This window comes from Sturnus vulgaris, chromosome 17 (assembly GCF_052056855.1).
Source record: "Sturnus vulgaris isolate bStuVul1 chromosome 17, bStuVul1.hap1, whole genome shotgun sequence".
Lineage (NCBI taxonomy): Eukaryota > Metazoa > Chordata > Aves > Passeriformes > Sturnidae > Sturnus > Sturnus vulgaris.
Genome location: NC_142259.1, coordinates 8,569,405 through 8,591,735, shown reverse-complemented (window position 1 = coordinate 8,591,735; position 22,331 = coordinate 8,569,405). Strand labels below are relative to the sequence as shown.

The following is a 22,331-nucleotide window of genomic DNA, read 5'->3' as shown; positions in this document are numbered from 1 at the left end:
ATAGACCTATTGATTTTATACATAAGGTCTGAAATAATGATTTAGTCCTCCTTTCTGGACTGTTTATATAATGCAGAGGTTGTAAACTTTCATGGTGCTATAGGTCTTGTGCACACGTGAAGAATTATGTTTTTCTTCAGAGATATAAGTCCTAGATGTTGTTAATTTGAATTTTTTGGTTGCATCAGATAAAGTTGCTCATGTGAAAGGGATTGTCCTTGTGTCACTGCCACCTAATGGCCAGGACATTGTCGTTGGGTGCCTGGTTTGGGTGTCCCCTGGAAAACTGATCCTGTCACCAGTACTAACTTTATTACCTTGTAAGACTCGATAATGATCTTAACTGCCCTCAGCTTCATTTTCAGCCTGTTACAGTCTGCTCTGCAGCCTCACTGGACACTGGTGTGTGCATTCTTCCTTTGATGGCATATGAGAGATCAGGAATTTAGTTTTTGTATGGCAAAATCCAGAAAGAAAGGGAAATCATTAATCAGATGGGTGTAATCTCCAAGGAAGCAAGTACTGCATTTTAATTCAGCATTTCCCTTTGATGAAAACTTTAGTGAATGTTATTATGTGGAATTTATATGAAGCCTGGGTTTAGGTAATCAGCTTTAATATTTATACTCTTAGGGAAAAAAAATTGAATCATTAGTAAGCATGCATAATTAATGAATAAATTGTATTTTTCCTTTGTTTTCCTTCAGGTATAAGGAAATGCTAGATCTAGTGATATCACCCAGTCTGACTGTAAATAGAGAGTGCCCTGACAGACTGAAGCTTAACCTTTCTCACATTTATGCCACGGCTCCAGATGACATAGAAGGTAGGCTGCTCTTCTGCTTGCTCTTTGCTGCTTTAGCATAATATATATCAATATATGTGACCAAAGGGAGCTGGCCACTGCAAGGCCTCTGCTTCTGGCAGTTAGTTCTACAGTATAGTGAGCAACTGAGATTTTTGAGATTTGTTTTTTTTTTTTTTTTTCTTTTTGGTGGACTCACCAATTGTGGTTGATTCCTTTAGTTCCACAATGGCTTGAATGCAAATGGAATAGAAATATTTCATATGTAAATATATATCTGTGCATAGTTGGTGCCTGCATTTACACACATGCATGTGTAGAGTTCTGTTCACTGGCAGAATTGCAGGTGTAAACCTTATTTTGTGTAGACCTGGTAGTTTTTGCTGGAGCCCCAGTGGTGGTGTGAGCCCTGGGCTTTGGTGGCTGTGCTGCTGTGAAGGTGGGGGCTGTGGGGGCTCCCAGGCCCAGAATTTGAGCAGCCTGAAAACCTCTTGCCAGAGCAGCTCTGTGCCCCAGTTTGCATTGCTCTGAGACCACTGCTGCCATCCCCAAATCCTTAGCCCTGCTGGCCTCTGCTCTGCAGTTTCACATTTGGCAGGTACCAGGGACAAATTCTTTCAGTGGTTGAGGCTCTGGTGGAAATTTATCTGCTCTCCTCCTTCTCCCCCCCTGCCCCATCATACTGTTCAAGCAAAGGAAACAGAAGAATGTTAAATCTGCTAAAAAAATTATTGGCAAGTGATGCAGCTGAACTAGTTCTTGCTAGTACAATCCCAGCTATTGTTTGCTGCGGTCAGGATCTGTCAGCCTTCCTGTTAGAGGGGAGTTAGGAAAAGGCACTGGCTATTATGTTTTAGGAGTATGTTTAACCCTTCATTTATGGGCTCTTAGGAGCCCAGGAGATGTTTTGTTTGCATGTTTGCTCAGGCATTAGGAATGGCGTGGTTAAATCACGCCCGTCCTGACTGCCTATTTACAGGAGCAGTGCAAGGAATAACAGCCTAAAGGAAACATCCTTTTAAATGTTCCTGTTTGCAGAAGAGATTAGAGCTAGAAATGATTTTTGGGTACATCATTTTGTAAACATCTTGGTGCAGGAACTGTTTTTTGTTATGTGATATAAATAAGAGCCAACACAGGAGCTGTACCTTGGACCCCAGTTTGCCAGTGACAGCTCAGGTTGATTTGTTTCTTATAGAAATATTATGGTGTTTTTTCTACAGAATGATCCCCTGTGCTACCAAGATTGTGCTCTTTCCCTTGAAAATACTTCTGGTTAATTTGAAGAACAGGAAAAGGCTTGTGTTTTTGAAAATTCTCAGACTGACAGAGCTCTTAATGTAATAAATGCACAGAAATTTATGCTCTGTATTACACATGAAGTATTAAATTTAGCAAGTCTAATCATTGTACTTACTCATTTAGATGTCCATGTAGCTGTTCTTTTCATGAGTGCTTGTCATGAGATGTGCAGTTATATCAATATAATTTTCAAGTGCACATTTTGCCTGTAGGATCAACTTTGCCTTTTCTTGTCAGTGACAGTAGCATATTGCATATTCACACGCAGTAAATTCCTACTTGGTATTCTTGGCAAACTTACTTACTCTGTACCAAAATAAAAAAAAAATTGAAGCTGTGGTTTTCACAGAGAAAAGAAATGAGGCTTGTGTTCAAACTGTTCTGCTGAATTTTTGATGTAAAAGCCATTAAGAATTAAAGAAATTCATTTTAAAATGCGTATTTCTTCAGTGCAGTTCTGTTTGGTAATGAGGGACAGACAAATGGTGTAGTTCTTGTTTTCACAGTCTGAAAATCTAATTTTCTAAACTGTTGTCTTTCAGGTAAGTCAAAGCAAATTTTTCATAATGAGTTTGACGGTGACTCAGGTAAGCCCAGTATTGGATTTAAACTCAGTCTTTTTTCTATGGATGTGTAAGTGAATAGATATATTTGTATAACATTTTTCTTTGTCAATAATATGTGCATTTGTGTAACACCGTCCTATGTCAGTGTTTTAAACCAAACATCTCTGCCTGTTGCTTGGGAAATGGTTTTACTTTACCACATTTTATAGGTACAGAAAGCAAGGTAGGGTTGCAGGTGGGTTTTACTTTTCTAAGGTGTTGGAGGGTTGCAGGAGTTTGAAAAAAAGAGTTTTTCTGGTTTTGTTTCTGTCAGTGATTAGGGTGATCCTGTTAGTGATTAGTCCTGTATAGGTTTCACCATTAATTACATAAATTAACTTTCTAAAAAATGAATGATTCCTAGTAATTAATATTTTCAGTAAGAACTCATGATGATGCAATTTTTATTGAAATTTAGTCTCAAAAGTTACCAGATGAAATGGCAGTGTTTTTAAAAATAGTTTGGTGTAATCTCCATGTTAAAGTGTAAAATGATCAAGCCATGTAAAATGTTGTGAAAAAGAGAGATGTAAATCAGGATGAACAAACATTTCAGATGTGAGCATGTTGGATCTCTTTGGTCATTCTGTCCATGTTTACAGCACAAATTACCCAAACCCACAGGACTATTTGCATGTATTTAGACTTTATATGTACTTGCATATTTCATGAAATGAAAAACGGTTTAAATGTTTAATTTGCCAGCTGACCAATGTGTGAACAGAGGAAGTTGTGCTGTTTTGGTCACTGAAGGTGGGTGTGTGTGAGTCTGGGGTGTGCATTGGTGCAGCCAGGAGACACAGAGGCCGAATCACTTCTGCCTTGTCATTATTGATGATTGTGAGAGTGTTCTGGCATTTACAGAGCTGAATTAATGACAGCTCCAGCCAGGAGCTGGGCACCAAAGTCTGGATGGCACAGTGAAGGCAACTTGAAAATGATGGTATTTTGGTATGATGTTTTCAGTACAACTCGCAGATTTTAATTTAGTTTTGGTTGGTTGGTTGGTTTTGGGGTTTTTTAAATTTTTAATTAGGTAAATGTAATTTTATCTCTGAATGGAGCTGATGGCACATTTTTCTTTGGTAGTGTTACAGCACACAACTGTTTGGTCCATTAGAAGGCATCTTGCACATATCACTTGTAGGATAGCTTTTCTACTGATCTAATTTTTTGATTGCTGGTAGTTCAATAAGGTATGTTATAGTTTAAAAATTCAAATTAAGGAGATTTACGATGATGTATTTTTAATATTTACTATTATTTGATATATTTTAATGGACATTAAAGAAAGTGAGTCATGGTCTAGAAGAGTACCAAAAAAAGCAAAAGATCAAAATGTGAAGTGAGCTTAAATCACTTCAGCAATCATAGTCTTGGCTTTTATAGCCTTTAGCATATGAGTCATTGCTTCAAAGCCCAGCTTCACAACTGATATCAGTCCCAGGAGAAGAAGAAACTGGTAGTTCAATCAACTGGTACTACCCTCAATTAAAAACTAAATCTATGCTTGTTGTTAAGCAGAGAATATCTCTCTTTTCTACCTCAATTTGGGAATATTAACTTAAAAATAAAAAGTCTTTTGATTCCTGTATATTTTTCTCAAACCTGCAGTGTTAAAAACATTGTATCCGCTTGGCCATCGAACAGAACACGATGAAAATCTAAGAGTCTTTAATTTTGTTTTCCAGGCAGCAGCAAAGCAGCACCACAGTGTCCTCTCCATCTGTACACCACGAAGTGAGTGCTCGTGCCAAGTGCTGTAATTTCAAATCTGTGTTTTGCTGAACAGCCATTTTGTGCAGACTTCTGTCACCTCAAAAAACATCTGCCCTAAGCCCATCCACCTGTTCCCCCACACATCTCTGGCACAGTGAGGTAGCTGGTTCTTAATCTTCTTGGATATGGAGTGAAATAAGGTTTGAGGTACTGTGAACTGTGTTTTTGTACTCCTGGGTATCCAAACCTTATCAGTTTGAATATTGTTGTGTTTATGAGTGACCACAGAGGGGATGTGTCGAAATGTCTGAGGTTTCCCATTGCACTCACTTGACTGGAACACTCAAAATGAAGCATGAAAAAACAGTGTTGATTTTATTTTATTTTTTTAACTTGCATATATTTTGCCCCGTCTTAAAGTTGCCATGAATTTAGGTGGCTTAATCTGATAGTTCATAAAACAAACTTCTGCTCTGGTCCAGTCAATCCCAAGTTCCCAAAACATCCAGCATCCTGTGTTGAATGTTATTTTAGCAAGATGTCTACAACTGTTCTGCTTGTGCTCTGGGAGATGATGTACAGTAACTATTGCCTTAACCCCTTCTGTTTTCTCATTCTGCATAGACATTATCCTCACATAGTGACAGTGCCATCCTTCCCCACCATGGCAGCGTATGGACAGGCTCAGTACAGCACGGGAATCCAGCAGGCTGCTGCCTACACTGCCTATCCTCCCCCAGGGCAGCCCTACGGGATCCCCTCCTACAGTGAGTACTCTGAGTCCTCCTGCTGCTGGAAAAATAGATTGGGAGTCTTTCAGCCTTAGAGTGAAGTGGCATTTGTGTCTCAGCGACGTTGTCTTCTTAGGCTTAGAGGAAAGTGTGACTTTAAAAATGTTAGGTTTACTTTGAACTATATCAGCCTTAAACCTATCAGCTTTTCATATCATGGGCTATGTTTTTGCAGACTAGGTAAGTTTGGAGCCAGTCAGCAGTAGACCATGGGAAATTCATGTTCAGTAGGATGTGCCACTTAGGAGTAGTAGCTCATGAGTGTTCCCATGATTCACTGTCAAGACAAAGTACAGTAAATACAACATTTATGAAAACTACACTTTGCCATCCTTGATTCTTCCTGAAGTTCCAATAACACAAACCACTTTGAGAATTTTTTTGTGTATATTATTACAGAAGAACCAAAATGCAGGGCAGAATAAGGCGTGGGTGAGATGTTACACAGTACCTTGGTTTTGGAAGACAGTTTGTGTTTAAATGGACGTTTTTTGGCTATATGTGCAATCAACATTTCTAACCCCAGTCAGCTTTGTTCCCTGCTTTTCTGCACAGCCTTGCCAGCAGCTGTGGGGAGACAGGAGCAGCTGGGGGATTCGCACAGGGAACTAATTAAACCAGCACTTCTGACAGAGGAATGCCTGCTAAACCAAGCCTTAAGTGTCCTCAAGCTCTGCATGGGAATACTGAGCTCTTGAGGAAGCTGAAAGTTCTTTCCACTCCTAAAGACCAAAGAGATGTTGCTCTTATTTAGCTACAGCTCTTTAACAGAAAGATTTGGGCTTCTTGCTTCTGGTTGCTCCCATGAGGGCTGAGTCTTGCACCATTAAAATAGTTTTGTTTCCATTCCTGTTTTCTCTTGTACTCTTAAACACCTTTGTTTAATTGGCAAATACAGTATCTCTTCCCAAAAGAGGTTTTCATACAGACAGAGCTTTTACTGAAGGGAAATTTAGTGCAGCACTCTGGAAGGCTGAGGAAGTGGCCTTGGCAGAGCCAAAGCTCTACCAGGATGATGAGAGGAATGTTTTGAGACCCTTTCCTGGAGCTATTTGTGTGTTTGCATCAGCTGGCTGACTTCCAAGGAAAACTCTGAACAGTTGTCCTGTTAGAGCAGGTGAAAGTAGAGCCATTTGCTACTGCCTAGAGGCTTTAGGGCATACATGTGTCAGGCCCATATGCTGCTTATAAATCCTGTGGGTGACCTCTTAGCATCCTTGAGCAGTGATTTCCCTCCCCCAGCCCCTACACCCTCTCTAAGATACTCAGCACAGTGTATGAAAAACTCCACCTGGCTGACAACCAAGAACAATGAAGCAGTATTGTTTTTAGGCACAAAAAAATAAAACTCGGCCAGCTTCTAGACAAAACAAAACATTGTGTGGAAATTAATTTGGTGCTAAGTTACTTTGCTGTCTGACAACAATTTTTAGGCTTCCAAAGAGGCTCATTCGCTGAAGATGAATTGTAGCTGGGATGGGTAGGTTGAATTCTGGGCTGTGGAGTGCTGATGGAATAGAAAAGGGGTGTTGGGAAGAGGAGCTTCTCTGCACACACTTCTCTTCCCCAGCAGTGATGAAGCCACTTCACTGCTGGGGAGGTGGCACTTGTCCCCTCACTGTCCAAATAAACTTCCTGCCTTTCACAGTCATCTTGTTACGAGCTTGTGCTCAAACTCCATCGCAGTTCTTCTCACCTAAAGCTATAATAAGGGATTTCTATTAGAGAAAACATTATCTGGGAGAACTTATTCCAAACATGAGCAAGCACAGACTTGCTGCTTCTAGTTAAGCTAGAAAGGAGCATGTTTGGGGAAAGGCACCTGAATTCAACTTGTAGACAGGTTTGCCTGCAAGTGCTGAAGGATGACAACAGCGTGGAAAGTGTGTAAATCTAAGGCCCAGACATCAGCAGGGTCTTTGTTTAATCCCAGCACCCAGGGAGTGTCCAATGGCCATCTTTTGTTTTGCAAATAGGATGCAAAGGAGGGAAGGATCACGCCCAAAGGGTTCATAATATGTTGCACCTTTGAGCTGTTTATTTTAATAATACAGCTGTACAATCTCAGCAGCATCTCAGAATAAAATATCAACTCCTTTCATTACCAGCAAGGGTTTCATCTTGCAATGTTTAATTCAGCTATTGCTGTTCCTCCTGTAAATTGTCAGTTTAATTGCCTGGTTTTAGAAATGAAAAGATTTTCGTGGCTTCAGGGCTTACCTATTGTTCCTGAACTGTATGTTATATCCAAGTGAGTGGATGATAACCCTCCTGTAGGACTTGCCAATAAATGTTTTGATACCAAAGCTGAAAATACAATGCAAGTAAAAAATAACTCATTTGAGAACAGAAATCTTGAGGTTATTTTGCTGAAGGTCCTGTTCCATTGTTAATCATTGCTTGCATCTGATAACTCTTCAGGAAGTTTATGTGTCAGTGAGTTTCTTCAATTCTATAGCAAAACTACATGTTCAGAAATTGTTTTTGAAAACATTATTATTCATGGTTGTTTACCCATCTTAACAAAAGTGCATTTGGGTGTGGATACAGGATGTAACTGACTCAAATTTGTGATGAATTTGTTTCGCTGTTAGGAGACCTGTTTGGGTAATGGAAAGAATTAAACACGCATATATATACATATATATATATACACATATATATATATTTATATTTTTATTTATAGTTTATTTATATTTGTATTTTATTTGTATATATGTGTGTTAGTGTGTGTGTAAAAGAAAGTGTAAAAAAAGAGACTTTATTAGGTTAAAATCCAGCTGAAAATTTGTTAATTCCTACACTTGCTTTTTTTTACATCTCCATATGACAAGCACTCATGTTTTGCTCTTGGTTCCCACTGTGCACCCCGAAGGCATTAAAACAGAGGACAGCCTGAGCCACTCTCCAGGCCAGAGTGGATTTCTCAGCTATGGTTCCAGCTTCAGCAGCCCGGCAGGACAGGCACCCTACTCGTACCAGATGCACGGTGAGTGGGGCTCGGGGCTGCCAGGGGAGCTGGGGGCACTGCCAGCCCCATCCTGCACCAATTCTCCTCCTGCCATTGCTGGGGAAAGCTGGGGGCTGCAGGCAGGCAGCACAGCCAAGGGGCTGAGTCTCTGCTTTGCTCATCAAAGTGTTGATTTCTGGCTGAGGGACCTGGTTTAACGGTATGATGTCCTAGCAGAATCTCACCTGTGATCAATATCTGCTTTGTCTTTCTGCAGAAACTGTGTTTTCTTTTTCTTGATTAGTTCTGTGACTGCATGCCTGGGATTGTTGTGTTGGTGTGAGTTTCTGCATTCTGATGGAAGCAAAACAAAGGTGGTTTTACACTTCATGCAAACAGCCCTGTCACTATTATGCTTCTCTCTGCCTTATGCTGGCCTGAACAAACTGCTCTGTGCTTAAACTGCTGCATATTCTCCCTACTATTATTTTTTTAACAGCCTAATTATTTGATACTAAGAAAAATGAGAATTACTCTGCTTGAGGAGAGACGAATGTACAAGAGGATAAAGATCTGCATTGACTTTGTTTATCCCTCTGAGACTTTCCAAGGGTTGGAAAACTAAAAAGGAATTGCAGGGCTTTCCCAAACTCTTGTAGAAGCTGTGGAAGGGGAGAGAGATCAAGTCTATCACTCTGCTTTTTGGTATTGTTGAGGGTTTTATGCAAAAGGCCTTTTGTGACATTATACTTTGTTGTCCCCCTTGCAAAAATGTCTTGTAATTCTCTAAATTCTTCTCAGTCCTGAAAGTGAAAGGTGGACATACACATGTATTTTATACACTTTTATTTTAAGTCTGAGAGCTACTAAAATCCTAAACAGTTATGAAAACAGGGAAAACAAGGTAAAATCCATTTTATTCCAGATATTATCTAAGAAAGCTGAAGGGTAAGAGTTGACCCTGGCTGAGACTTCACCTGCTGGTTTTGTCAGAGCACGTTATCTCCAACACTAAGGTGGTTTTTGGGGCTTGAATACCTTATAGTACATGCTGAAAAAACCTGTGTTGGATGTGGAACCAAAGAAAAAAAAAGAAGAAGAAGCCCATGGGTTTGGGGGCTTTTGTCACCTGGACTCCTAGAGGTTTCACCTGTCCTACTTCCACATTTGCTGTTTTGAAGGCAGACTCTTGACTAGGACTGAAGTTTTGAAGGTGCTCCCATTGTTCAGTCAAGAGGTTTAGACAAGCAGATTTTGTGCATCAGGGCTTGAAAAAGTTACACTTGCAAAGAGCAGCGGCACAGCCGTGAGCTGTGCACACCAGGCTGTGTGTGAGCATGAATGTGCCCCAGGGCCATGCTCTGCTCTTAGGTAAAATCACTTCTTTTCAGATATTTCTTCCAGGAAGATCATTTCAGCCAGCTCAGTAAGCCTTTAATGCAAAAGAAAATCGGGGAAAACAGTTTCTGCAAGGGGCAGGTGCTTACTCCAAGGCACAGGGAGCAGGAGTAAATGTGTCTTCCTGTAAACAAATATTTCCACCCTTCCCCTTGTGAGAGGAGCAGTCTGCACTCCCTGGCTGTATGGTTTATTTACCTTGCAGAGTGCTAGTGAGAGGTTTGAGTGAGCAGCCAGGAGCCTTCCTGTGCTGAGTGCTCCCAGGAATGTGGGCTCAGGGCTTTCCCACGCCACAGCATCCCTCCCTGTCCCACCCAGCTCCAGGACCACAGGGGCCTGGCTGTGATGGGCTAAACCAGCTGAAAAGGGCAAACTTCTATCGAGATATTTTTATGAAAATATGCTGGGGGGCTTTAACAGTCAAGCTTCTATCTCCCAGTTCAAAGACAAAATGTTTTTTGCATCATATGGGAAGAGAGATCATGAAGGGGGTGATGGTCAGGGGCTCAGCATGAAAACTCCAGCTGCTGCTCAGTTTTCTATTACAAAGTGCAAGGGAAAAAATTTCTTTTTTAAGCTGTTCTCTGCAGGTATTGTAAGGTGTTCGTAGCTCAGGTACAGAAGTGAAATAAGTTTGTATTGTTTGCCTCCACTGAGGACCAGCTCCCAGAGCAACACAATGGTCCCGTGTGTGGGTGAGGGTGGGTGGGCAGATTGCTCAGCCCTCGTGATTGCTCCTCACTGTCCCCTCAGATGTGAGTTACAGCAGCAAACACGTGCCCACTGTGGGTGTTACACCCCTCACCAAGGAGCAGACAGCCTCTTGGGTGGCAAACTTTTGTCTGCCAGGGCTCTGGGACAAATGCTGTCCTTCAGTAAGTGCCAGCGTGGTTGGTGCTGGTTTGTTCCCTCTGTGCTCGTTTGGCAGCAGCACTGGCAGCCTGGGATAGCTGGGAGGCTGTGAGCAGTAAATGGTGTTTTTGGAGCCAGATTCTGCTCTCTGTTCAGGTCTGTTTGTTTGCAGAACAAACACAGGTGATGCAGGTGCAAAGGGGTAGCATTCAGCTTTTCATCCTGAACTCCAGCTCTGAGTTGTATCCTGGTTCTTGACCAAGAACAGGATCCATTAAAGAGCAAAAATGAAGCTATCACAGCCTTTTGGTCAGTAAGTGGTAAAGAAAAAGAGCTATTTTACAGCCAGCCAGGAGGGGAAACCTATTTTCATGATTCCCTAGTATGAAACAAAACTGATTGTGGAAGAGTTAACCAATAGCTAATGTCACACATTGCATATTTGTACATATTTGTACATATACAAATATAGAAAATGAGATTAGCAAGTTCCATAGCTCATAAAAATGACACAAAACCTTGTTGCAAAGGTACTGTGGATTGAAATAAAGATTTGAATTGCCAAGTACCAATGGATATCAACAGGCTTCAAGTAACATTCAGACCGAAATCTGGTATTCACATATTTGCTCTGAAGGAGTGACCTTTTTCCTCTCTTCTTGTTTTTTTTTAACCAGTACTGTGTACAGGGTTGCTCCATGTCATTATTGCATTAAAAAATTATTTGTTTCATAATGAAGAGATCTGAAATATGCATGTGGCCAGTCTGGGGATGGCACTCACTTTTAGAGTCATGAATCTGGAGAGGAGGTTACAGCTTGCATTAGATTTTTGCCTTTAAAGTGGTAAATTTGTCGTGCTGGGAAAGAAATGTTTCTTCAAGGTCCATTTCATTTCTTAATCAATCCTCATTTAAGTGTTCAGTTACAGCACCAAATCACCAAACACCCTGGGCTTGGTATTAAAATATATTTCACTTTTTAGCACACATTTTTTGAAGTCTACAATTTCTGACAATTTAGTAGTTCGGTGATTTGCTCAGACTTCTGGTAAAATTATTATTCAATGATAGAAAATGAACACGAGACACAAAGATTATCTTCCAGTTCTGCCCTCAAAACCTTACTGTCTTCACTGGCAGCTGAGGAAACTGCTTGTTCCTGAGGGTAGGGGAGAAATCTTTGGAATATAAGAAACTTAACATTTAGTGAGCTATGTAAAATACAAAGAGAAAATTGTGCCAGCACATTAGCTAACCCAGAAACCCATCAGCTCAGCAGAGAGTGCAGTCACAGCCAGCTTACAGAGCATTTCCTGTGGCTGCAAGAGCATGTGCTGCTCCTTGATTGCACATTAGGCCATCTCTTCTCAGCTTGTCATTAATTCCTAGACAATGCCTTGCTCTTCAGTTGTAATTGCTGAAATGACAGCTGGTATGAAACGATGAAGTTGCACAACAGTTAAAACCGTGGCCAATGACCATTGTGGATGCTGTTGTTGGGCAGGAAAAGATTGGACTGCTTTTTTGGGGTTTTTTAAAATCCAAATCTATCTACCCACAAAATACTTTTTACATTACAAAGGAAAAATCAGTTATGTAACTGGGATAACTTTCCTTTGCCAAGGAATTGCAGAGCAGTGTTGAGCTTGGGGCAAACATAAATTTGGGACCAAAGACCTACGCAGTGAAATTTTTTGCTACTGCTGAACATTTGTTTTCTTTGTAGAGGCCTTCTGATGAGCTGTGAAGTAGTGAATGAATAGAAATTAGCATTTCTTTTGTGCAACACTGATTTAAAATGGATTAATTATATATATTGCTTATGTTTGTGGAATGAATTAGTTATGAATTGTTCTCCTGGCCTGAGAACAAGTAAAATCTGAATAATTAATCAATTATAATGTTTTCTTATGCTGAAAACATTTTGACCCTTGTTGATATCTGGATAATCCAGACAACATTTTTCCTAAGAGAAGCCAGAATTCCTTGCAATTGTGTGCCAATTTGTGTGTTAAAAATTTAATACGAGGTCATAAATACCAATTTGGCATGAACAGTTACCTCTGCCTGCATGAATTTTACAAAGGAAGTCCATGTTTAGTTTTGAACTTAATTCTTGAAGTACTCAGTGATGAAAATAGTGATGTAATTTCAATCTACACCTGAGAAATATGGATCACACTTTGGCATCCAGATCTTGAATCCATGTGAAGTCCCAAAAAAAGGAAAGTGAGAGCATGTTCTCAGCAAACTGTCACTCAGATGCCTTAGATTGATCAAATTAAAACCTCAGTAGAAAAGGAGCAGCCTCTTTCAAAAGCTTCTGCTTCACAGCTGGTTTGCATTAATTGCAGTCCAAAACCATGGCAGTAAAGTTGTGCTCCACGCCGTGGTGGGTTCAGCAGGGAGAGGCCTCTCTTCAGGAGGGGTCAGACCTCACTTTTTGCAGTGTAAATACAAGGTTCCTCAGAATAACAGCCCAGCCTTCCTTTCAAAGATTTTTAAACACCAGGGGCTGACTGTGCTCCATTTACTTTGTTTTCAAACGAGCTGACTTGTAGGAGAGGGAAGTCGGTGGGAGAGGCAAAGGTGTTGACAGTGATGCACTGTGGGCTGCAAGGATCTGTGCTACTGCTACCCAAGGGAAAGCCCTGCTCTAGCTCTTGCCATTTAATGGAAATTAAATATTAACTGGTGCAGTCGAAACAGGAGTCTTCTCTGAGGCAGAACGTTTGTTTTGGAGGTGTCTTGTGTCTCCTTGAGAGTTTTGTGTGACTTTGTCATCAGGGTTGTGGAGGTGGCACTGGGAGATGGGAGCAGCTGTGACAATCATGGATGAGAGAGAAGCAGTAAGGTAGGACAGTAGTAAAGGGACTGGATAAGGAAAATACAGAGAACAGTTTGTGTGGTGAGAAAGGGAGGTTTGTGTGGGAGAAAGAGAGTGGGGAATCTACAGAGAAGAAAGAAGGGACATTTCCCTAACATGCTGCTTGACTGTCTTGGGAGCATTGGTGGAGGTCAGAAAGAAATCTCAAAACGTGGGTTAATGGGCAAAATCAGCACAGAAAACACAGAGATGTTTGGATGTCACAGAGACTTCCCTTCGTGGATTTTGTTTTCATTGCTTCTGTAGGATATAAAAAAATCCAGAAACATAAGATGGGAGCAGCTTGGGGAATCATGAAGTTGGCCTTGATTATTCACCTTACAGTGCACTTGGCAAAGAAAATGCTAAAATGTTATGGAAGCTTCACTGAATAATTGATTCAGTATACCTAATGATTTTGAAAATGTCTGGGAGGCAATAGAAGAGCTCGTGTAAAATTACATATAAAAATCTGTATTGAGAAACATCATATCTGCATAGTCAAGCATTTGAAAGTTAGGAAACATCAGATTCATGATGCTGTGCAGGACTGGTACTGCTTTTGTTGTATCTCATCTCCAAGCACTGTGTGAGGTAATACTGTGGAGGAAAAAACAGAATTCAGTCATAGGATGAGAGATGGGGATGATGTTTGTGGACAAGTTCAGCCTGACCCTGCTTCAGCCAGCACAGGACGTTGTGAACTGCTCTGCTGGCAGTGGATAACACTCTTGCTTGGGCCTTTTTATATGTAATTTGGATGCCCCTTCTGTTCATATTGGCAGGGTTTAAACACTGACTCTTCTGCACTGCAGTACTGTGACCTCTAGAACTACAAGAATACCTGCACTGGCTGAAGAGGAGCCCATTGAGTTATCACAGATAAAAAGAGGAGGATAAAAATTTGACTTATAAAGTCTGTAACTGGCAGATTGATTAGCGTTGACAAGTCATTACCAGGACAAAGATCACTCTTCTTTTGTCAAGGTTCTTACATTTTTCTCTGTTGTGGCTTTCCCAGAGCCCCTGCAGTACTGCAGCAGTGCCTGGGGCTGGAAAAGCCTCAGGACAAACGCCTGGATCTGGCAGGGATGGGTCAAAGAGTGGAGATGTGCTGAGCAGCTCCCTCTTTTCCACTGGTGTTTGGAGATTGACTTTGCTCAAGAGGAAGAGAATTGCTAAATTACAGCTGTGCTGACAGGACAAGTTTTTATCCCCAGTGGCATGAGAGTAGATGTGACAAGGCTTCTTAGATTTGAGTGCTGGCCTGGGAACTGGAGGTTCATGGCCACTAATTAACACGGGAGGTGGCAAATCCAGCTTTCCTTTATCATGTCTTCTTATCCATCAGTGAAGGATTGTGTCCAGGATGAAACTGCAGCTGGAGGAATCTTTATTCTTTGGTGTCCATTGAGTCACCTAAATAAAGTCAGTTTTGCTGGTTGTTTTTTTCAACAGTCTACAGAAACAGTCTACATCCTTGCTCTAAGGATGTTCACTTTTTGGCCCAAAACATTTCCTTGTGATTTATTTTTGAAGACAGTCCAGTGTGATTTGCTTCTATAGCTGTAGCATTGTTAGATAGAAGTGGTTAAAAACACTTTCTCAAAGTACAGTAAAATCTAACTGCTTTCCCATGGTTCAAATCCTGAGAGTAACTGTAAACCATCCCAGCACTTTCAACACCACTGTTGATCTGGACTGAGCTGTACAGATGACCAAGCTCAAAAGGATGGTAAAGCCAGGCTCTTAAGGCTGCTCTGGTCATCACTTATTAAAGCTCTTTGAGGCTCTGTGGGTTGAGTAGTCCCAGGAGCAGGGGAAGGGCTTTGACTCAGAAAATCTGAACCATGAAATGTGTTTTATATCACCATTCAGAGTGCCCTCCAACACCTGGTCAGGCTGACAGGACTGCACGGGATTGTGGTGGGAGACAAATGGACTTATTTTGAATGGGTTTTGTATCTGAGAGTATCATCTGCAGGAGGTGTTCATGTGCTTTTGGGAGCAATGTCCTTTACCAGACACTGCTGATGTCAGGTGGTGTAACTTTGTAGAATAATGCTTTTCATCTAGGTTAATGCAGGGTGCTCTTCCCTGCACTGTCTGAGCCCTTCCAGACAGAAATACAAGACTTTTTAGGGAAGGCTTCATTACACCTAATGGCAAACAGTTGAGCAATCTGCTGCAAAGTACATATGGGTTGAGTTTTTCTTCTCCTTTAACAGGTCAGATAGTCTTGAAATGCCTCCACAGCTGACAACCATGCAAGGTTTTATGAGTCTTCTTGCCCAGTAAATGCAGGCAGATGTTGTAGGATTTGGAACCTTACAAGGCACTAGAGTATAGCTGGTGGGAGGTAATTTTAAGGAGTGCTTAACCTCTCACTAAAAATGTAGCAGCTCGGAGAAGGCAGCATTTACTGCAGGAAACATTAGCTTGTCAGAGATCTAAAGCACTGCAAAGAATCTCTCTGAATGGCCGTGAGGACTCGGGCAGATGTTGTTCATAGCACAGAGCAATGCACACTGTGCAGGGAGGTGCACTGGGGCCTTGGCTGCATCACTCACAGTCAGCACTGCTTCCTGCAGGAAAACAGCCTGGTGATGTCAGAATGCACAAGCCATTGTGTGCAGCCTTGTAAAATACCATGCAATTCAGCTGACCCCTGCAGGCATTTATTTTATTAGTCCTAAATGGTCAGATAATCCCTTTGAGAGAGCTCTCTGTGGAACCATTGTGTGTTTCATCTGCAAGTGGGAGGAAATGCTTGTCTAAGCTTCATCATTCTGTTTTTTGAAATCATGACACAAACATGCTCAGGAATGCCCATACTAGCCACCCTTAGTGTTGCATCTTTTCAGTGTTCCTGGACTCACAGCTGCTGCTGGCTGCCCAGAGAGCTGTGATAAACACTGTGATAAACACTCAAACTGCCCACCTGTGTTGAACCTGGCCATCTCCTCCTCTGCCTGTTGGGTATTTCATTGAATGTTGAAAGTGCAAGCCATCTGTTCTTCTAAATCCAGCAGCTTATTGTCTTTTGAGCAGTGCAGGAGGCTTGGAGAGCACCTCCCTGTTGTCAGGGCCCCTCTGACCTGTGAAAGATAAGCACACAAACCTGATTTTCAAAGCTTGCTGTGGTTTTGATCTGAGCTACACCACAGGCCCATCCTGTCTTCATAATCACCACTCCCTAAGACACCAGCACTCCGTGCATTCATAAGCTGAAAAAATTAACTAAATAAGCTTAGTTCTGAATACACTAAAAATAAACATGAATATTGCTTTCTTTTCTTTCCTTGCTCATACCTGGCAAGGAGGGGAAGAAATGCAGCCTGATACTGCAGTGACTGAAAGACAGATGTAGAGGGTGAGAAGCTGGTATGAAAGTTTTTGCAGGAACACAGGCCAGATCACGCACCATTGAAATTATCATTGACCATGGCATAGGCTTTTCTGGAATGCTCGAATTAAAAAGTGAATGAAGGGAAAATAGCAAATGAAATCCATCTGTTTGAGAAGAGGAATAGAACATTCATCAGCTCACAAAGAGTTTTTCTGTACATGTTGCCCTTGCACACTCACACAGAGAAGGGCCACATCTACTTATCAAGGAAAAATCATGGCACTGGCTCTGCCTGGCATGTGGACACCTTTCCATGAGAGTGTGTTTGTGAGAGAAATACTTTACAGGAACACTTACAGTACCACACATCTGAAGAGCTGTTCTACTTCAGAGTTCAGATTGTTTTATTATGAGCTAAATGTTCTTTAAGCTACCTGTGAATGAGGGCATTGTGACATTTAGCAACTGGCTTGATTGAACACAGATGTGAACCATATTCCATATGGAGAAGATCCAAAGGGGGAGATGCTAGGCTTGTTTCTGATTTGCAGGGAGTTTGAATGCAATTATTTGGCATTGAGCTACCAAGATAGATGGAAACAAATCACTTGCTTCCACCTCTGCAGTATTGCAAATGTAAAACCAGCCTCAGTGTGAGAGTGTGTGTTGTCTTCAGAGGTCCATGGAAAAAAGCCAATATATGTGAAAGGAAAGGTTCTGTAGAAATAGGCAGAAATGGGAGGGGGCCAGGCATTCATGTACATTGCTTACCAAGGGGCTTCCTAGGAGTGCCCCATTCCACATAGCACCACTTTCAAACTTCACTCCAGTCTTTCTCTGAATATTACAAGAAGTGCTATTACCTGGGAAAGTGTTTGAGGGAGGAAATGGTTACATGGGAAATAGGGCTAAACTGCAGTATCTGTTGATAATTTTCCAGTTTCTCGAGTGTAAAATTTACTGATGCAAAACTGAAATTGCACCTGGCAGAATTAATTTTGTTATGGAAGTGTTTATTTCCTACCAACAGCTTAAGGAGGAAAAGCAAACATTTGGGGCTGGTTCTGGTATGTGTTCTGAACTGCTGAACTCTACAAGGCTGCTCACAGAAACTGTGACCAGCAGAGCTCATTCTCTGTTTATGGAGAGAGAGGGTTTATCTTTGTCTCCATTGCCTGTGGCACTTGTTTGTTTTCCTGCCATTTGAACTGAGGGTGCATCATTGAAAACATGGTCTCTCCAGTCTGACCTGTCAAGTGGAACAGGGTCTGAACTATAATAGTTCCCAAGACAAGTATTGATAAATCTGAATCTAGATCCAGATAATTGATTTTTTTTTTTTTTGTCTCCCAGCTTTTCATCCTTGTTCAGCTGGGAAGAAATTCCAAGTGTTTACTGACTTTGGTTGTCCCCAGTGTCCTTATCTGTAATTATTCTGCTGTAACACTGAGCTGCCAGGACATACTGAGCTTAGCAGCTCTCAAGGTGTACTGCAGGGAGGGGGCTCAAACCTCTGAATGCACTGCTGGAGGGCAAGGAAAAGGGTTGTGTTTGATCTCAGTTGAGACAAACAGTGCTGAGGTGGTAGTCCTCCTTGGTCAGGATACAGTGGGATACAATGACAGGAGAAGAGAAAAGCCTGAGTTGCCAGGTTGAACTTCAGTTTATAGGGACTACCAGTCTTCAGCACTTTCACAAGTATTTAAGTATGTAGGCAAAAAAAAATCTGTCCTTCATTTGGAAAGTCCCTTGGGCAGAGGGAGCCAGCCTGCAGTGGCCTGTAGGGACACCTGAACTTGGGTAGCTCAGCCGAAGTGGCAAAAATATATTTTACAAAACCCCAGCATAAAATCCACCCCAGTGGGGCCAGTCACAATGCACTGGGGGAAGCTGTGGAGTCATTCCCATCCTCTCATCCCCACACTCCTGCCCTCTTCTCCCTGCTCACTTACCTGTGTGTGCACAGACACACTCACTCTTCACAGCTGCCACAAAGTTCGGAATAACTTTAACCCAGCTGTGCACATCCCTACTTTTCCTCACTGTCTCTGACTGGAAAGCAGGAAGCTGCAGTATCATGTGCAGGTAGCACAGCAATAAACGTGTTCTCATCACAATTTACACATAAAGCGTGAGTCCCTCGAGGTAACTCATCCCCCTCTTGACAGCTTTAATAAAGGATGATGGATTGTTTCTAAATGACAGTTTAGGAAAATCAAAAATTCCCCCCTGTATTGTTTCAAGCTCTGGTGTACAAGAGCTGTTTTGTCTTCTGTGAAAGTTGTTTTTGCCTGTAAGCACTGGGGCTCTATTACTCTCCTTCACAGTGGTGAGAAATGTTGTTATATATCCACACTGCTGCATACCTGTGACTTTTGGAAAACCTGCAGAAGCCTATCTCGGGTGGGAAGTGGGGAAATGCCAGGGGCTGAATGTGTTGCTGTCTTGGGCAGTCTCCCCATATGGGCTGTTGGAAGCAGGGGGGATTGGACACTGATCCAAGGCAGGAATGGCAGGAGGAGGCATCACCCAAGCCCACCTGCACTGGCTCAGCTCCCAGCCAGCACATTCTGGGCCTTGGGAACACCCAAGGTACCTGGCAGTCACCTGCACTCTGTTTTCTTCCTGCCTGCTATTTTCTTTTTAAAGACCACGTGGCAACAAATTAGTTCTGGAGGGCAGAGTCTTCTCTCTTGGTTTTTTTTTGGCTTGAGATTTATTCTTCAGTGCTTGTGCTTTGTAGCTGCACTTGGCAGAGTGGAGTTTGTTCAGCTGTCCATTCCCCAGCTAATCTGGTGTCCTAAAATAAAAACAAGCAAGTGGAACTTGGGAGTATGGTTGCTACATGAAGACGTGCAGAGTGTCACATGGTGAAAGCAGCACTGCTCAAAGCCATTCACATGGTGAGAACCAGATGAGGAAAAAAGGCCAAAGGCCTGATTAGGGCTCAGTCTGATGGTACATGGAGGTGGCAGAGTGAAACCAAGAGGAGCCCAGTGCAGCCAGGCAGCACCAAAATCATCCCTCCTTCAGATACCATGTGAAATGGAAAATACTGAAATCAAAACCAGCATCGAGTGGGGTTAAATCAAGGCTAGAACTTGAGAGGGGAGGAGAGCTTATGGCCCTGCTACCACTGGCCTGATGGGAGGCAAAGAAACCATTCCTTTAGATCTAATCTGAACATTGACTTCTCCAAACAAAATCTCCAGCTGGGGGAGCCTGGCTGAACATCAGCTGCTTCACTTGGGACAGAACCGTGTCCATCCTTTCTCTCCTAATATCCCTGAAAGAAGATGAAGAAATATCTTTGCTCTTTGCTGTTCCAGAAATCTCAGCAATATTGTTCTCACATTGGGAATATCAACACCAGGGAGCAAATTTTTCTTCAGAAAACTCCTGGGTACCTGATAAATTAGGACAGATGGCAGAATACCCATGCATGGAACAGCACATGGGAGGATGTGTATGTAATGTGAGGGATTTTCCTCCAGGAGGAGAAGATAAAAAACACTATTCTGTTACTTATTGTAAAAGGAAGTAACTGAATTTTAAATCTGGGCTGAATCCTTGTGTTCCAGCTCTGTTTCCCAGCCCAATAATCAATGTTTCAGTGTATGTAATGAATGCCTTTCTGTCAGTAAACCCCAAAGTTTTTACAGCCTCAGATTTGTGCTATACTTTCTTGTAGTGAGCTGGTACTTCCTGTTGGAAATTATTTGAATTAACATACCCTGTTACTTTGATTGCTGGTGGATCTTATGGCTGTGATATTCTTTCCCTCAGGCACAACAGGGATTTACCAGGGAGCCAATGGCCTGACAAATTCTGCAGGATTCAGTGCTGTGCATCAGGTATGATTCAGCATCTATTGCTGGCACCCTCGTCACTTACTTTGAGCCACTTGGGAGATCTGTAGATCAGAGAGATTATTTTAGTGTTCTCATATATTTAAGGAAGGAGTTGCTTTGTGTTTTGCTGAGCACCATTCTGCTCTGCTCCTTGGGCCTGTTTGCTGGAGTTCAGGATACCGTGGTTAATGCTGAGATGTGTCAGTGCTCAGGCTCAGGGTGCAGTCCTTGCAGGAGTGCCCTGGCAGTCTCTGACCTGCTGCTGTAGCAGTGCCAAGAGTTTCCTCATTCTTCTGCCGTCTTACAACTTTCAGATATGTTGTGCATCCCCTCCAGAGGGGATGGCTTCTGGAATCCTGTCTGCTGCCTTGGCACCGTGCAGGGAATGTGAACAATGTGAGAGCAGCCTTGGCAGGCCCTGGTGGATGTGGAGCCCTCTGAGCTGTGTGTGCACTCCCCCCTTGGGGAGCACACCTGTCCGTGGGCTCCATGCCTCACATACCCTGGTAAATGTGGCTATAAATAAAACACAAGACAGATGTTTTTCAGTAGCAAATGGCTCTTCTTGTTTGGACCAAACAAATGAGTACACTCTCCCAGGAAATGTATTTTGGTTGGCCAGGAATTTCAGTTCTTTGTTTGTAGGGTGATTGTTGACTTGTATTTTTAATGGCAACAGTGGGCAATTTCTTTGTTGCTTCAGTTTGGGCTTAAAACATCAGCACTACTGATAGAAGTGCATTTGATTGAAGTATGAGGGTTACCTAAACAGGGGGGGAAAGCTGGGGTTTTTTTTCATTATTTTGTCATTTTCTGTAGAAGAAAACAATGAAATTATCTCATTTATTTTTCAGTCTAATTGTTCTTATGACAATTTGAGTCTTTGCTCTTGAGAGTTCCCTGGTGACTGAAAGTTAATGAAATAGCTGTCACAGACGAAGATGTAAGCTGTTAAGGAGGAAAGTGCATTTAGTCTTTCTAAAGACTATTTATTCTTTAATTTTATTTAATACAGAGACTAATTATAATTTCTGAGGAAATAAAAGCCTTCTGCCCAAAGACATGAACAGAGCATGAACTCAGTTCTCTGTCTGGAAAATCAAATTCAGTGGACAAGGACTAGAGTTGCAATTAAAACAAAAAAAAACCAAATTAAATCTTTTATACTTTGATTGTTCAGATACATTTTATAAAGTTTTCCAGTGTCCTGCTTTTCACAATACATCCACCAAAAATGCAAGGATAATGGTATGGGGTTTCTTTGGGAGCCTTAAAATCAAGATAAAGAGTTTTGTGATACCTCAGCTCCCCAAGGTCACTCGCCCCTCATAGTTTTAGTTCATTTTTCTGTAGGTAGACAAGATCACTCAGGCATTTATTTATTGCTGAGGTAGTTGGGCAGACTGTCGTGAGCATTGGTGAAGGAAAAATTGCTACTTTCTTTTCATTTATTTAGCCTAAGAACGGATCAGATGATGTTGCTGATTGTGGGAAAATGGAGCCTGTTTTGCTGCTTCCCTCACCCAGTTATTTATTCTGTTCTTGCAATTTCTTAGGTATTTTGTTGTTTACAAAGATTACGTGTTCCATCATGGCCCTTTTCAGAAAGCCACCCTACTTCACTCTCACAGAAATTTGTTAAACTCTGTAATACAAAATGTGTCAGCACTGATAACTCAAATCCTGTAAAAAACCCCGGAAGATGCCAGATTTCTGACCTCTTGTTGGTTAGTCTATCATATTAAAATAAGAGTATATTTGGGAGAAGCAGAAATGTAATTTCCTAAGTGAATGAAATGGAGTTCTTCAGTGAAATATTCCTGAGCCATGACTCAGGAATAA

General features: G+C 41.8%; 1 protein-coding gene across 3 annotated transcripts in view; it reads left to right on the top strand.

Annotated features, from left to right (window-relative positions):
* The window catches only part of EYA2 (EYA transcriptional coactivator and phosphatase 2), an 87,382-nt gene that overhangs the window by 37,845 nt on the left and 27,206 nt on the right, over positions 1-22,331 (top strand). For 2 of the 3 annotated variants that reach the window (XM_088174961.1, XM_088174962.1), the window contains 6 exons: positions 708-826; positions 3,418-3,465; positions 4,404-4,452; positions 5,056-5,198; positions 8,098-8,211; positions 20,425-20,492. In XM_088174961.1, the coding sequence (XP_088031087.1) occupies positions 708-826; positions 3,418-3,465; positions 4,404-4,452; positions 5,056-5,198; positions 8,098-8,211; positions 20,425-20,492 (541 nt within the window). Of the gene's footprint in view, positions 1-707; positions 827-3,417; positions 3,466-4,403; positions 4,453-5,055; positions 5,199-8,097; positions 8,212-20,424; positions 20,493-22,331 lie in introns of those variants that run through there. The other variant, XM_014888950.2, reaches the window with a different exon arrangement.